The sequence below is a fragment of the Leopardus geoffroyi genome, chromosome A1, assembly GCF_018350155.1.
Source record: "Leopardus geoffroyi isolate Oge1 chromosome A1, O.geoffroyi_Oge1_pat1.0, whole genome shotgun sequence".
Classification (NCBI taxonomy): Eukaryota; Metazoa; Chordata; class Mammalia; order Carnivora; family Felidae; genus Leopardus; species Leopardus geoffroyi.
The window spans coordinates 174333857-174348347 of NC_059326.1; the positions used below are offsets into that span (position 1 = coordinate 174333857).

At 48.9% G+C, this 14491-nt stretch overlaps 1 protein-coding gene across 1 annotated transcript in view; it reads right to left on the reverse strand.

Annotated features, from left to right (window-relative positions):
* Window positions 1-2235: 2235 nt before the first annotated feature.
* HRH2 (histamine receptor H2) overlaps window positions 2236-14491 on the reverse strand; it is an 86392-nt gene continuing 74136 nt past the window's right edge. The window contains exon 3 of the mRNA XM_045500963.1: window positions 2236-9318. Within this exon, the coding sequence (XP_045356919.1) occupies window positions 9315-9318 (4 nt within the window). The 3' untranslated portion in view covers window positions 2236-9314. The remainder of the gene's footprint in view (window positions 9319-14491) is intronic.

Below are 14491 nucleotides of genomic sequence, written 5' to 3' on the forward strand. Positions count from 1 at the left end.
GCGTGGGGCTCGACCTTACCAACTGTGAGGTCATGACCTGAACTTCACTGACTGAGCCACCCAGGCACCCCTAGGCTCTGTGTATTTTTAAGTTTTGAATTAGCCTCCAAGATGCCAGTTTTTACTCCCACTAGCAGGGTGTGTGTCCTTCTCCCTCCCCATACTCTTGCATATGTACCATTCAAAATGGTACTTTAAAAATTTTACTAACTTGGGTGAAAAAATAACATTTCATCGTTTAATGCTGCAATTGCTCTGATTACTAGTGAGGGCAAGTATTCTTTACATGGACTTATTGACTGATTACATGGATTTTACATTATAAACAGGAAGAGAGACAAAAAAACAAGCAAACAAATTAATCAGGTATTTTTATTTTTTATTTATTAAAAAAAATTTTTTTAATGTTTTTATTTATTTTTGAGAGAGAGACACAGAAACAGAGCATGAGTTGGGGAGGGGCAGAGAGAGAGAGAGAGAGAGAGAGAGAGAGACAGAATCTGAAGCAGGCTCCAGGCTCCGAGCTGTCAGTGCAGAGCCTGATGCGGGGCTCGAACCCACGAGCTGCGAGATCATGACCTGAGCTGAAGTCGGACGCTCAACCGACTGAGCCACTCAGGCGCCCCAACCAGGTAATTTTAAAGAATGGTAAATATTATGAAGAAAATCAAACAAAGTAGTGGGTAAAAGTATAGGGGGCTCATCAAAGGAAAAAATACAACCATGAGAGGTAGTAACACATCAGTTTTTTGGGTGGCGCCAGGGTTGCCTAAGGGGGAGATATCCCTCATAGCAGGAGTCTGTTCAGGGGCTAATGGAGAGGGGGCCACATCCAGAAGTGGGGGAGTAGGGGGCCGGAGATGGTGCTTACATGTCTAGGTGGTGTCACTGAGCAGCCCAGAAGGGAGTCTTTAGGTCCGAACTCTGGAGAGCAGTAGCAACTTGGGGTCTTATAACCACAGTTCTCTTATCAATGGCCAGCAAATGCTGCATGTAGTTTTGTGGGGTATGCAAAGCAGGCAGGTCCCAAGTGACGGAAAGTCTGCTTGTTTGGACTATTTAAATTGTTTTTTTTTTTTTTTTAACGTTTTATTTATTTTTGAGACAGGGATAGACAGAGCATGAACAAGGGAGGGTCAGAGAGAGGGAGACACAGAATCTGACACAGGCTCCAGGCTCTGAGCGGTCAGCACAGAGCCCGACGCGGGGCTCGAACTCACGGAACGCGAGATAATGACCTGAGCCGAAGTCGGCCGCTCAACCGACTGAGCCACCCAGGCGCCCCTTGTTTGGACTATTTAAAATTTGAGTTTGACCCTGGCAGGCTTTTGGGCTAATGAGTCTCAACCTGCTGTGAAGAAATGACCTAGAGGCCAATAGACAGGGGCATCTTTGGGTCATTTATATAACAAAGAACTATGGGGGTTGGGGAGAGGACTGCTTTAGATGGAGCAGTCAGGGAGGGCTTCTCTGAAGAGGTGACGTTCGAGCTGACACCGGAGGAATGATGAGGGGGCAGGTGTGGGAAGGTACAAAGGCTTCGGAAGTAGGAAAAGCTTAGCATGTGTGTTCAAGAGACAGAACGAGGCCAGAGGGGCTGGAGCTGAGTAAACAGAGCAGGGACTGCGAGTGGAGAGCTGAGGTGGGGGCAGGGGCCAGATGCTGCTGCCATGCCAGAAAAAAGGGTGGATTTCTATTCTAAGCTCAGTACAAAGCCATTGGAGGATTTTGATTAATATTTTAAATATTCCGGTTTATATTTGGCAAAACTCAGGCCGTCATGTGGAGGGCGGAGGAGTGGGGGGCAAGGAAACCAGGGAGACCAATGGGGAAGCTCTAGGGAAGAGGAAATGGCGGTCTGAATTGGGAGGTCGTGTGGAAGTGGAGAGAAGTGGGCAGATGGCGGAGGCGGAATGGAGCTAGCTAGCATCCTTGGTGATGGATGGGATGGGAGACGTGAGGAATGGAGACAATTAAGGATGGCCCAGGGGGGTGGGGTTCCATTTCTTGAGATGGAGAAGACCAGGAGAGGAGTGAGTTCGGAGGAGATTAAGAATCGCCAGTGGGAGTGTCATCCGCTCTGTGGGGCCGAGGTCAGAGGGCCAGATGATCCTGTACTGGGCCGTCTGCTCTAGAGATGACCTACTCCCGTTTGTAGATTTAATGGGGGCCTTTTCACTACGTGCAGAAGACTCCAGGGGACTCTGTGTAGCCAACCAAGAAAATGAGAAACCAGACTTTAAACCGTCATTTAATCAAGGAGCAAAAATAAATTCTTAATTAGCCTCCGCTGACTGCATATCAATTACAGTTCTATTTAAACAGCTTTTTCCTGATTGCAGGGTGGTGGCGGGTGGGTGGGGGAGAGAGAGAGAGAGAATGAGAAGTGGACGTGCCATGCGCGGTGGGGGACATTGCCTCGTCTTGCTCTCCTTGCAAGTCCATCACTGTAGGTGCCGTCATCCTCACCTTACAGATGGAGAAGCTGAGTCTGACGAGGTGAAATGACTTGTCCAGGGTCTCACAGCTTATAAGCAGCAAAACCACGATCAGACTGTGGCTCTTTGGACTCCAGAGCCTCCTGCATCATTCTGCCACTCCTCTCATGTGACCGCAAGTAGATAGTTCTTCCTTTTCTTTCCAGGGACTTAAATTAAAATCCAGACCTGACAGACCAGAAGGTGTCAGCCGTTAGGGAAGCAGCCTCCCCACTGGTTTAAGGCAAAAGCCATACCTTCTCAGGCTTTGCCAAGGCCTCTGAGAGGTCCCGCCTTAGGCATCGGCGGTGCCGACCGGTCACCACAGAGATGCTCCAGGTCCCGGCTCCGGCAGAACTCACGGTTTCCATACCGCTCTCAGTTCTCCCAGCTCTTCACTCACACATCTTTGCCTTCCCACCCTGCCTCAGCCTTCCTGCAAGTCAGGGAGCCGAAAGTTGCCACCTTGTTTGAGACGCGGGAGGAGAAAAAACACAGGTACAAAGCTCAGACGATTATCTCCATCAATTATCCTGAAATACTTCTTCTCACCCCCCAGCCGGGGCTGAGGCTCTCCCAGGTTCTGGGGTGTAGCGTGTTGAAACATGTCAGAACAGCCCACACTGATAGCAAGCCAGGGGGTTTGTTTTCCTTTTGAACGTTTTATTATGGAAATTTCAAACTTCTGCAGAAGTAGAGAAATAGTATAATAAACCCTCATGTGTCCATCATCCCTGTTTCGACAGCTCCCAGCCAATTCTGTTTAATCTATACCTCCACCTACTCTCTCCCTTCCATATCATCTTGAAGCGAATCCCAGGCATCGTATCACTTCATCCATAAATATTTCAGTTTGTGTCTTTAAGAAGGAAGGAGAGACAGGGTTTTAAATGGAGAAAAACGTCCCAACTGAAAACCGTTGCTTATTTGAAAATGGGAGACTGTGACCCTGCGGTGAGGGGTGAGAGATTCCAAGCTCTTCCTGGCCCGGCCACAGTGCATGTCAATCAAGTCCTGTCCCTTACTGCTTCCCTTTCCTCATAGCAAATGCAAAGGGGGGGTCCTCACTTCAGAGATGAGAAAACTGAGGCCCAGAGAGAAACAGGATTTGTCCAAGGTTGTATCAGGTTTGATAATACATGGGCTAGCTGGAGACACGTGGGTCACTTGTGCAGGTTAATACACCGGGTCCTTTCAAGTCAGTATTTTCTAAATATTTGGTCAATGTTTATTTAGAGGTGAGGCTGGGTACGGCAGGGGGAGAATGGAGAGAACAGAGTCTTGTGACAGCCTCAACCAGTCCCCTATTCTTGCAATTCCGCGCTGGTCCCAACTTGCACAACCCGCAGAACCAAACCCTGAAGTTAACCTGCCCACTCTCCTTTGAGGCCAGTTGAGCAACCAATCTGTTGTCACTCGGTTTCCCCTCGGAGGTGGGGGGGGGGGGGGGACCGTCTCACTTTTAACCCGGGCTGCTTCTTCAGTGATTCCTCCCAACCCCACCGGGTTCCCTCACTGAGATGCGTTGGGGTGAACCAACCAGGACTCTTTCAAGTGGCACTGAGGAAACTCAACTACCTCAGCAAAAAGGGATGCGAGTCCCAAAGATTCTCTCCTCCAGGAGTGGCTGGATCCAGGGGAAATCTGTACTCCCCTTCTTGGCCTTGCTTAGCCGGACGTCAGCTACCTTCTCAAGCAGGCTCTGCCCCCGTGGTGCAAGACGGTGGTCAAGTTCTGGCCTATATTGTCTCCTTTTAGGAGCCCAGCAGGAGAGATTCTCTTTCCTGACTCTCATTGGCTCGCTTTGGGTCACGTGCCTATGTCTGAGCCAATCATCATGGCCCGGAGTTGAGATACACCAGTTGGATTAGAGGCAGGTTATCTGGGGTGGGTCAGCGTCTTCCGGTCCCCGGTGGAGTGAGACTAGAGGGGTTTTGGCTCCCCGGGGGAGAATCAGTAGACTGTTACTGAAAACGGGAATGGGTGATGAACTGGCAAGCAACAGATTTCCACTGTCCAGTTATATTTCCTGGGATATTTAGGCGTCCCTTAGTTGTGCTCTGGCCTTGGCAATCACCAGCTGTTTGTCCCTGATTGCAGCAGTGTTCGTGTCAGAGGGTGTAATTTAGAACCCGAGGCTCCCGGCTCTCAGCCCGGGCTCTTCATGTCATTTCCATCCCACGCTCTGTGGTGCGGTCAGTGGACCAACTGCCCTGTGCCTGCATCCCTGGGGCAGACCTGCCTCCCATCTTGGCCAAAAGCAACTCCCTGCCTCCTAGCCTGAGGATCAGGAGCCGTTTCCTACGGGATCAGCCATCCTGTTTGCCTATGATCTCGAGCAGGCTTTTCGTGTTTCGGAGCCTCAGTTTCATAGTCTGGAGCATCTGTAAAATGGAGCTAATGGTGATGCTGACCTTCCAGGGCTGTGAGAGGCTGAAATGAGCCTGTGACTTGTAAAATGATTATCACAATGGAAATAATAATACGATTACCATTGATTGCCCCCTGCTTCTTCCTCTGAGGAAGTATCCTTTTTTTTTTTTTTTTTTTTTTCTCAATCCCCCTTCTCCTCCATTCCTCCCAAGGGAGCAGCGACTTGCTCAGGGCTTTGATGGAGATGAGTGTTGATAGCTTGGAAGCTTTCAGAGCCGCCCACTCTTCCTCCTCCCATCCTGCTGAGCTGACAATTTCGCATGACATCAATTCCTCTGACAGCCGTGTAAACAGATGGTGGTCCCTGCTGCCCGGGGTGCTGGGGAGCGATACCATGGTAACCTGCTAAACCGTGACAGGTGCCAGGACGGTGGGAAATCCAGGACCTTCAGACAGGCACACACATGGCTCAGGCAGCAGGGCCTGAGTTGTGGGTTTATCTCAGACACCGTGGGCCAAGCCTGGGCTGGTGTGGCAGCAAGGCCGTAGGCTTGAGTATGGACTCTACTCCTTCTTAGGTGTGTGACCGTGACTGAATTTCTTCCTCTCTTCTGGCCGATGGTGGGTAATTAGCCCCACCGCAGAGTAGCAAGGATATGGGCCTGGAAGTGCCTTGCTCCAGGATGGGGCGTTGCTGGTGCCCAACAAATGTTTGTTGAACGAATAAACAAATGAATGAAAGCGACCTATAGGATCAACTCCCTGGAAGCTGGCTGGAGACAGGGCCCTTGCGGGTCCTGGTTGGAAAGGGTGCTAATGGGATCTGAGAGTGCAAGACGCTGGGATGGCAGCTTCCAGGCACCACCCCTGCACCTTCTCCGAATAGTTGGGACCTAATGATTTGCAAGTGGTGGGGTCTCCATTCCCAATCCCCGCCCCTCCCGCCTCCCAGAGCAGGGAGAGTCAATTAGCACTCCCAGCTGGGAAACTGGTGAGTGGACTTGTGGAATCATAGCTTTCACTAACTCTGCCTGCTTGCCTCAGTTTCCCCAACTGTCCTCTCATCCCTGCTGGACTTGGAGCTCTGGTTTAAGCCGTGGTCTGTTCCAAGTTCAGAACGGGACAGTGACTTGACTAAAGCCATCCAGCTATCCATACAAACCAACTGGGGAAGGGGCAGCCTCCAGCTTCTGCAGTCAGGCCCTTTTGCTGGAAGGGTCCTCCCCAGCTTTCCATCAGCTTCGTGAAAGCTGCTCTTTCACATGGCTGCCCCAGACCATCCCTACTCCCTCTTCTTTCTCATTGTCCTCCTCTTATTCCACATGCCTTGTGGCTGGGTCTGCCCCCCGCTGAACCAGGAGTACTTCAAAAAAACAAGAAGGCTTGGTCTGCCACTCACTGGCTCTGACCTCGGGCAAGTGACTTCACCTTTACAAGTCAATTTCTTCATACAGCAAAGGGGAAAGTTGATTTGGATGGATTAAATGAGATAATATCTGCAAAAAAAAAAAAAGTGCATAAAAGAGTGCCTGGCACATCGCAAGCTTTCAGTAAATAGTGATTTTTGGTATTATGCAGAGGAGGTCCTCATCCTTTATGGGAGGATTGCTTTCCACAAATGGGATTGACTTCAGGCAAGATTCAGAGTGGAAAAAGCACTGAAAGGTGTGGGAGGCAGCTGGATATGGGTCAAGGTGTATGGCCCTGGATGAGCCACTTGCCTTCTCTAAGCATCTGGAAAATGGGGCTAATGAGCCCCAGCTGCAGAGCTGTTGAGGTTGGACGGGCACAGGTTGGGTGGGCATCTGGAGCAGGGTCTTGGTGCATGCTAACTTGGTGTTGGTTGTAATAAGCTCTCCTGGAATAAGGATTATTTCAATGCCCCTGAGTGCCAAAACCACCAAAGGCAAGGATGGCTCATACTGCATTCCTGGAAGGTGGCGGTTTGACTTCAGCTTGCATACCTCTAGTGATGGGAAACTCATCACTAGATGAGTTGGAAGCTCTGCTAGAAGCTCATCTTCTGTGGAGTCCAAACTTGCCTCTGTGTAGACTTCCTCTCTGGAGTCTCCAGTTCTGCCCTCAGGGCCGCCAGGACCAGCTTTCCCTCGGCTTTCTCGCTTGGCAACCTGCTCCTCTGAGCCAAGGAGAACCAGAATGAAGGAGGTGGCCCAAGCAGCGTCCCCACCCCCTGTCTCCCAAAGAGCTTTCTGACCTTGTTGGCCAGGCTGGAAGGTTTAAGAGCTGGCAGGCAAGCATGAGAGATTGTCCTTGGGTAGGCTAAGTGGGCCATCTGTCCTGGCTGAGTCCCAGGGCGGACCCACGGTGGAGGACCAAAATATGGCTGGGCCCAGCATGGAGACCAGAGCGTGAGCTGTCACCGTCTCACAGGCCCAGGTGTGGGTCCAGCTCCCCTGATTATGGCTGGGTGGGGGGCATGACACCAATTTCTGCAACGCAGGGTTCTTCTAAGAATTAAATGATCAGAGATATTTTAATATCTCACATGGTTCTTGGAATCCCCTAATAATCATCTTTTTTGGAACCTGTAATCAGTGAAAGGGTTAATGTGTTCCAGAGAGAAGCTTCAAATGAGCCAAGCTTTTAAACATTCATTATTACTCTTTTAGCTTCAGAGTTGTTTTTTTTTTTTTTTTTAATTATTTTATGCTTCTTTCAAAATTCATCAGTTTAGGGCAAGTTGGCTGTCTTCATAACAGCACTAAGAAAATGTTGATAAGGTTCTTCTAATAACAGATACTTCTCTGGCAGGGAGGCAGCAACAAAACCATTTCTGGAGCATTCTGTCTTCCCTTTTGGCCTTCCAGTGAGGTCAGCACCTCTAGACCTTCTTCCATGGCTGTATTAGCCACCCTGATGTCTTATGGCTCCTGCCTTCCCTACAGGAGACAGAGCTACTGAAAGGGCTGTGAAGACCCCTAAGAAAGAAGGAAAAAGGCTGTAAACCCACCCTACCTGTGTCCCAGGTTTGGATACTATTTAGATGCTCAGACTATTTACTTTCCCCACTTTTGTCCTCATTTCTATTATACATTATTAAACTCACAGGCATCACAGGAACAGAGACAGGGGGACGCATGGATGGAAGAGGATAGGACTCCCAATCCTTTCTCTTCATTCTGGTCCTGAAAAAGCTAGGGAATCCTGAACTTGGAAGAGATCCGAGAGGCTGTTCAGCTGAGCTGGCTGCCCGGGAGAGGGATGCTGTGGTTTGACTGTTTGTGTCTACCCTAAATTCATACGTGGAAATCCTAATCCCCAAGGTGGTGGTATTGGAAGGCAGGGCCTTTGGGAAGTGGTTCAGTCATGAGGGCATAGCTGTCATGAGTAGGAGTAGTGCTCTTCCAAAAGAGACCCCAGAGAGTTCCTCATCCTCTTCTGCCATGTGAGAACACAACAAGAACACTGTGACCCAGAAGAGGGCCCTCACTGGACCATGCTGGCTTCCTGATCTTGGACTTCCAGCCTTCAGAACTGTGAGAAACAAATGTTTGTTGTTTATAAGCCACCCCGCCTGTGGTATTTGGTTACAGCAACCTGGGTGGACTAAGACAAAGGATCACTGCCAGAGAGGCTCCTGGAGGGGGTATGGTCAGGCAGGGCCTCCTGACCACTGCCTCATTTCCTTGCAAAAGGGATCAGGAAGATAGGAAAGATCACAGGCAAAGGTGAAGAAATGAGCGCTCTAGTCTTGCCTGCACTGCCGACTGGCTACAGGACTTTGGACAAGGGGCTTCCCCTCTCTGGACCTCCATTTGCACACATGTCAAATCGCAGGGTTGGACTAATTGATCCAACCTTAGGTTAGGTTGGACTAATCTAGAAGTCATTGTTGTTTGCGTGCTTTGCATGGACTGGATTCTGCATTAAGTGTACAACATAAATGATCTGTTTTTATTCTCCCACCAAATCTAACTTTCTTTGGAGAATCCAACTGTCAATAAAGATCATATTAAATCTTAGGCCTTTTGTGTATCTGAAAGTTGTTCTAGGCACACTTTTGTATATTTGCAGACATCAGCCTCTTGACAGAGAACAAGGAATTTCCAATCAGATACACTATCAGTTAGGAATAGGTGTTGCTGTGTGTAATGGAAATCCCAAAAGTAACAGGGGCTTAAACACACAAAGATTTACTTTATTGCATAAAGGTAGTGCAGTGCTGGTATGCGTGCTCCAGGAACTCATTAAGAACCCAGGCTCCTTCCATGTTTATGCTCCGCTGCACACATCTTCTGTCCTCAAGGTCACCACATGGCCCAAGAGGACTCCAGGAACTCCAACCGTCACAACTCCACTGGAAGCTCAAGGAAGAGGATGAGAGGAAAGGCTGAAAGGGCTGTACTTTGGCTGAGTCAATTCCCTTTAGGCAGTCTTCCTGGAATGCTTACAGTTTGCTTCCACTTGCACATCATTGGCCAGAACTCAGTCATGTGGTTACACCTACCTGCAAGGGGAGGATGGGAAATGTAGTCTTTTACCTGAGCACATTGCTAGCCTGAATAAAATCTAGGTTTTGTTTGCAAGGAAGAATGGGGGAAGGAATACTGGTTGGCCAGTGGGAGTCCCTGTTGCAGACGCTTATGCGCAAAGGACTGTACGTATAATCACAAACCAGGCAGACCATTTTGCAGATGTATTAATGTAGCTATTTAACATAAAATACCAATGTCTGTATTAGTTAGGCTTCTTTTGATTGCAAGTGACAGAAGCCACATCTCAAACCGGCTTAAACAATAAGGACATTTATAACCCCACATATTTCACTTACAGAGATAGGGTTAGCTTCAGGGCTGGTTGATTCAGCAGCTCAACAAATATCACCAAACCTGGGGGCTGTCCATCTATCATTTGTCTTTTATTAGTGTTGGCTTTATCCGAGGCAACTGACTACAGTGGTTCCAAGAATTACATCCAGACTCAATAATACGCAGGCAAATACAAGGGACTATTATTTCCGGCGGCTCTCTCTTAGAAGCTACAAAATGTCCAGAAAAGTCTCTCATGCCTCAGTGGCCAGCATTTGTTTATAATCTACTCCTGGACAAACCATTGGCAAGGAGGAAGGGCGACTGGGCCACTGCTGGAGCTGGGATCAACTTCCATGAAGCTCATGGCTACTTGGGGGGGATAGTAGATACCTGAATAAAATTGGGGTTCTGTTAGTAGGGGACAAAGAGGAAGCATGCTGGTTGATAAGTGCTATCTCCATTTTGCAGCAAGGGGATTGAGGCTCAGAGAGGTGAAATAATCTGTTCAAGGTTAAACAGCCAGTGAGCAGCACAGATAAAGCCTGAGCCAGGGAAAGTCATCCCAAATTTAACATGCTTAGCATCATGCTCTGCAACCAGAGAAGGGAAGGGTTTCAGAAGTCATCTGTATCAGTGCTTCCCAAACTTTAGCCATTTGGCCCCCACTTTTGTGATTTTCCCCATATTTACTTACACCTGCATGATGACATACTCAATATATTTTTTTTTAATTTAACTAATACCACCTTTATAATTTTTCTGAAAATACACTCATGATTTTTCCATCAACAGTTGCAGGACAAAAGCACTGACATAAATGAGAAACCAGTCTTGCTTGACAGAAATAGAAGATAAATCATCAAAAGGAATACAATGAAAACAACTCTCTTATCCTTTCTAGAGGGATACCATTACCTGACAAATTCCTGAATTCAAAGGGCGCTCTGTCCCTGTTACGAATAAATGACCAGGAGTGAGGAAAGCATTAAAGACTTACCAGCACCAAGCTGAAGCTCCCTTCTTGATGAAATAACGACTTAAAGAGAAGGGGGGAAAACAGCAATCCTTTCTCATGATGCAATTCAATGCCACGTAAGGCTCCTGAACTCATCCCACATACCATTCTTTGAGAAATCTGAACTTACATCAAAGCCCGAATGTTTTGTGACTGCCACATTACACATAACAACAAAATCTCAGAGGGTGTAACAGCAACAAGCATTCATCCCAGAGATCTGTGGTTCAGTTGCCACTCAGCTGTTCTAGGTGAGAATTGGCGAGGTGACCCTTCTGTCTATCGGCAACAGGGTTGGCAGACATTTTCCGTAAAAAGTCAGGGAGTGAATGTTTTAGGCTTTGTGGATCCCACAGTCGCTGTTGCAGTGACTCAATGCTATCGTTGTGGTGTGACAGCAGCTCAGGCAAGATGTAAGGGTATAAGCAGGGCTGTGTTTCATAAAACTTGGTGAATACCGAAATTGTAATTTTAGTAATTTTCACATGTCACGAAATAGGGTACTTCTTTGGATGTTTTTCAACCAATAACAAATGTAAAAACATTCTTAGCTCTAGGGCCAAACAAAAAACAAGTGATTGACCAGATCTGACCTGAGGACCCCAGTTTGGTCATGCCAGTCTCAAACAACAACTGTCACTGCCCCTGCCAGGACTGGCTCCCGAGGCGTGGGACCTGTGAAACTGCACGTGGTCCTGCGCATAGAAGGATGCGCTTGGTTGAATGCGCTGTTACAACCATCTTGAAATGATTAATAATTTTTCCATAAGGGACCCTGCATTTTCATTTTGCAGTGGAACCTACAAATTATGTAGCCAGTCCCGGTGTCCTCTCATTTGATGTGTGGAGACATGGAGAATCACACCCCCCAACAGTGGTCTCATCGGAACATGTTCTCCTTATGGTGATGGCAAGAGTGCTAGGAGCTGGGTGGAAGCACCTAGGTCTTTGAAGGCCTAGGCCTGAAACAGGCGGATTGTCACTTCTCACCTCCTGTTGGCTGAAGCAAGTCACCCGACTGAGCCCAAAGCCAAGAAAATGGGACACATTTTAATGTGAGGGGGACTCTAGTGTCCCCCTCTTTTAATGAGAGGGACTCTAATGTCACGCGACAAAGGGCTTGGAAACAGGAAGAGGGGATGAATTGGTGCCAATAAGGCCATCTATCACCAACTCCCTAAGAGTGTGTTAATCATTCTGGCCGTTTGCATACCACTAGCGTCAAATAACTCATTACCTGGTCCTCTTGTCTATCAGCTTTAATAGTCCTTTGATCCATCAGCCCAGGCAGAGGCAAGGACAGAAGACTTTTGTGGAGTTAGATTTCAGGGGGGAACAATACACGAATAGTCTTTCTTCCCCCTCTATGGGATCAGAGCGACTGACAGCACAGTCAGTCCGTGACAGCTGAAGCCAGGGGCTAGAACTAGTTGGCATTTTGAATGTACAAGCCAGCGTGCCAATCTCCTCCTAAAGATTCAGCCAGCTAGCTCCCTTTCCTGGAAGCGTCCTCTTGGGCCCTCAGTGCCTTAGATAGCACCTTCGTGCCGAAAAACTGGAGAAGAAAAATGTCTGGCTCGCATTCTACTTGGTGGATTCTTTTTAGGTTTTAAACACATAGGAATAAACAGAGTGGGTCCGCAAACATCCATCTGACTATATCATTCCTCAGCTTAAAGTCCTCTCCCGGCGCCCTCAGCCCAGCTTGGCTTCACATCACGGCTCTTTGTGACGTGGCCACAGCTGCCTACACAACTTCACTTCCTGCCACAGTCCACTCACCATAAGCGTCTAGACACACAGCACATCTGCCACCTCTAGGCCTTCGCACCCACTGTCACAATCTGGGAGGTCACCGGTGTGATAAGCCATCTCAAAGACTTTTAAACAAGGAAAGGAAAATTGTTAGCTCATGTAATGGAATATCCAGCGGTGGAGGGAGCTTGAGGCATGCAGAGGTACTTAAGTCATGCTGTTTAGAATATGCTTTCCTCTGTGTTGACTCCATTCTCAGGCAGGCACTCCCCTCATGGTGATCAGGGGTAGTAACTTCAGGAGGAAAGAAGAGTCTCTTGGGGCACCTGGGTGGTTCAGTCGGTTAAGCGTCCGACTTCGGCCCAGGTCATGACCATATGGCTCGTGAGTTCGAGCCCTATGTTGGACTCTCGGCTGTTGGCACAGAGCCCGTTTCAGATCCTCTCTTCCCCCTGCTCTCTCTGCCCTTTCCCCGCTCATGTGCTTCCTCTCTCTCTCTCTCTCTCTCAAAAAAAAAAAAAAAAAAAAAAAAAAAAAAAAAGAAGAGTCTCTTCTAGATATTCCAGCAAAGGTCCCAGGGCTGACTCCCGTTGGCCGATTGGGGTCACGTGCCCAGCATTAAACCAATGGTTGTGGGGGCTGGGGTGTACCGATTGGCAAGGACTGGACCATAAGCCCATTCCTGCATCTGGGAGAGTGGCATTAGCTCCACCTAAACCACGGGGACCAAGAGTGGGGATTTCCCAGGGGAAAGTCAGGAGGTGGTTACCAAATGAAGTGTTGAACAGAGGCGGGGAAGCCAAGGCAACAGACGTCCCCACCCTCTGGTTCCTTTGCCTGAAATGCTTCCCTCCTCTCTGCCTGGCAAACTCAAACTCATCTTTCTGGCTCCACCTCCAGTGTCATTCCTCCTGTAGACCCCTCACCCCACCCTAGAGTAAGCCCCTCCTTTCTCTGTGCTTCCTTCCCTCCCATGATTCAGTGCTAGGCTGCCAGGGGTCTCTTGGGGCCACCCGCTTCTGGAAAATGTCGATGAACTTTGCCAAACTCCCCCATTTCAGAGCCTGTGCCAGTTCACACCTTCCCTGATTTCCACACGCCCTTGGCTTTCCTCCATGTGACACTCAGTTTCCACATCTGTGTGCACTGCCTCAGGTTGGCTACAGGTGTGCACATCTTGACGCCCTCCCCATCTCAACAACAACAACAACATCTCATTACCTTTGTGACTTTGTAAGTTTCATAGCTTGACTGAGACCTGAGGGTGACAGAGGAATCCCATGGCTCCCCAACTAGCCTCACCCCTTCTAAGAACACCCTTCTCCCCAGGGTGGCTCCCCCACTGGGCACAACCTTGACTCTTCCTATCCCCCCCTGCAAGACACCGACCTGCCAGTCTGGTCTGCAGCGACCCTCCCCCGCTTCCTTGCTCCCCACTTTTCCCGATTCTGCTGAATACTTGACGTCACGGCAACTCCAGAGTCTGTTTAATCTCTCCCCTCTCAGCAGCATCTGAGCTCCTCGAGGGCAGGGCTGTGTTCAGGTCATTTCTGCCCCTCAGGCGCCTAAGACAGGGCATGGCACTGAGTAGGGGCTCAGTGGAGGCTAAATCCAAAACTACGTTCACCAAAAGGCTGCATTTAAAAAAAATCAGCAAGGATTTCTTTGGCCTCCGCGGGAAGCGCAGAGGGTGTGGGTGAGTGATGATTTCAGCAGAAATGCCACAGGACGCACGGGTTCTCCATTATTTATGGGACTAAGGAGGCATGTTCCCAGAGCGCTGCGATCTATTCTGAAGATGTCTGGGCAGAATGTGAGTGACTTTGTTCCCTAGAGTCCCTGCAACCCTACTCTGCAGCTACCAGACAGGGGGGCTTTCAGCTTCTTCTTGCAGCAATAAAGAAGTGTCTGGGACTCAGTGCTGCTCCTGCCTTGTTGTTGTTGCCCAATGTGCAGGCAAGGATGGTGAGATGAGAGCAGGACAGCCTCTGGGAACAGAGGGGTCTGGGTTCAAGTCTTGCTCTGCCCTGGATCACTGTATGTTTCCGCCTCGCTGGGCTGCAGTGTTCTCATCTGTGCTATGGAGGCCAGGGCTACAT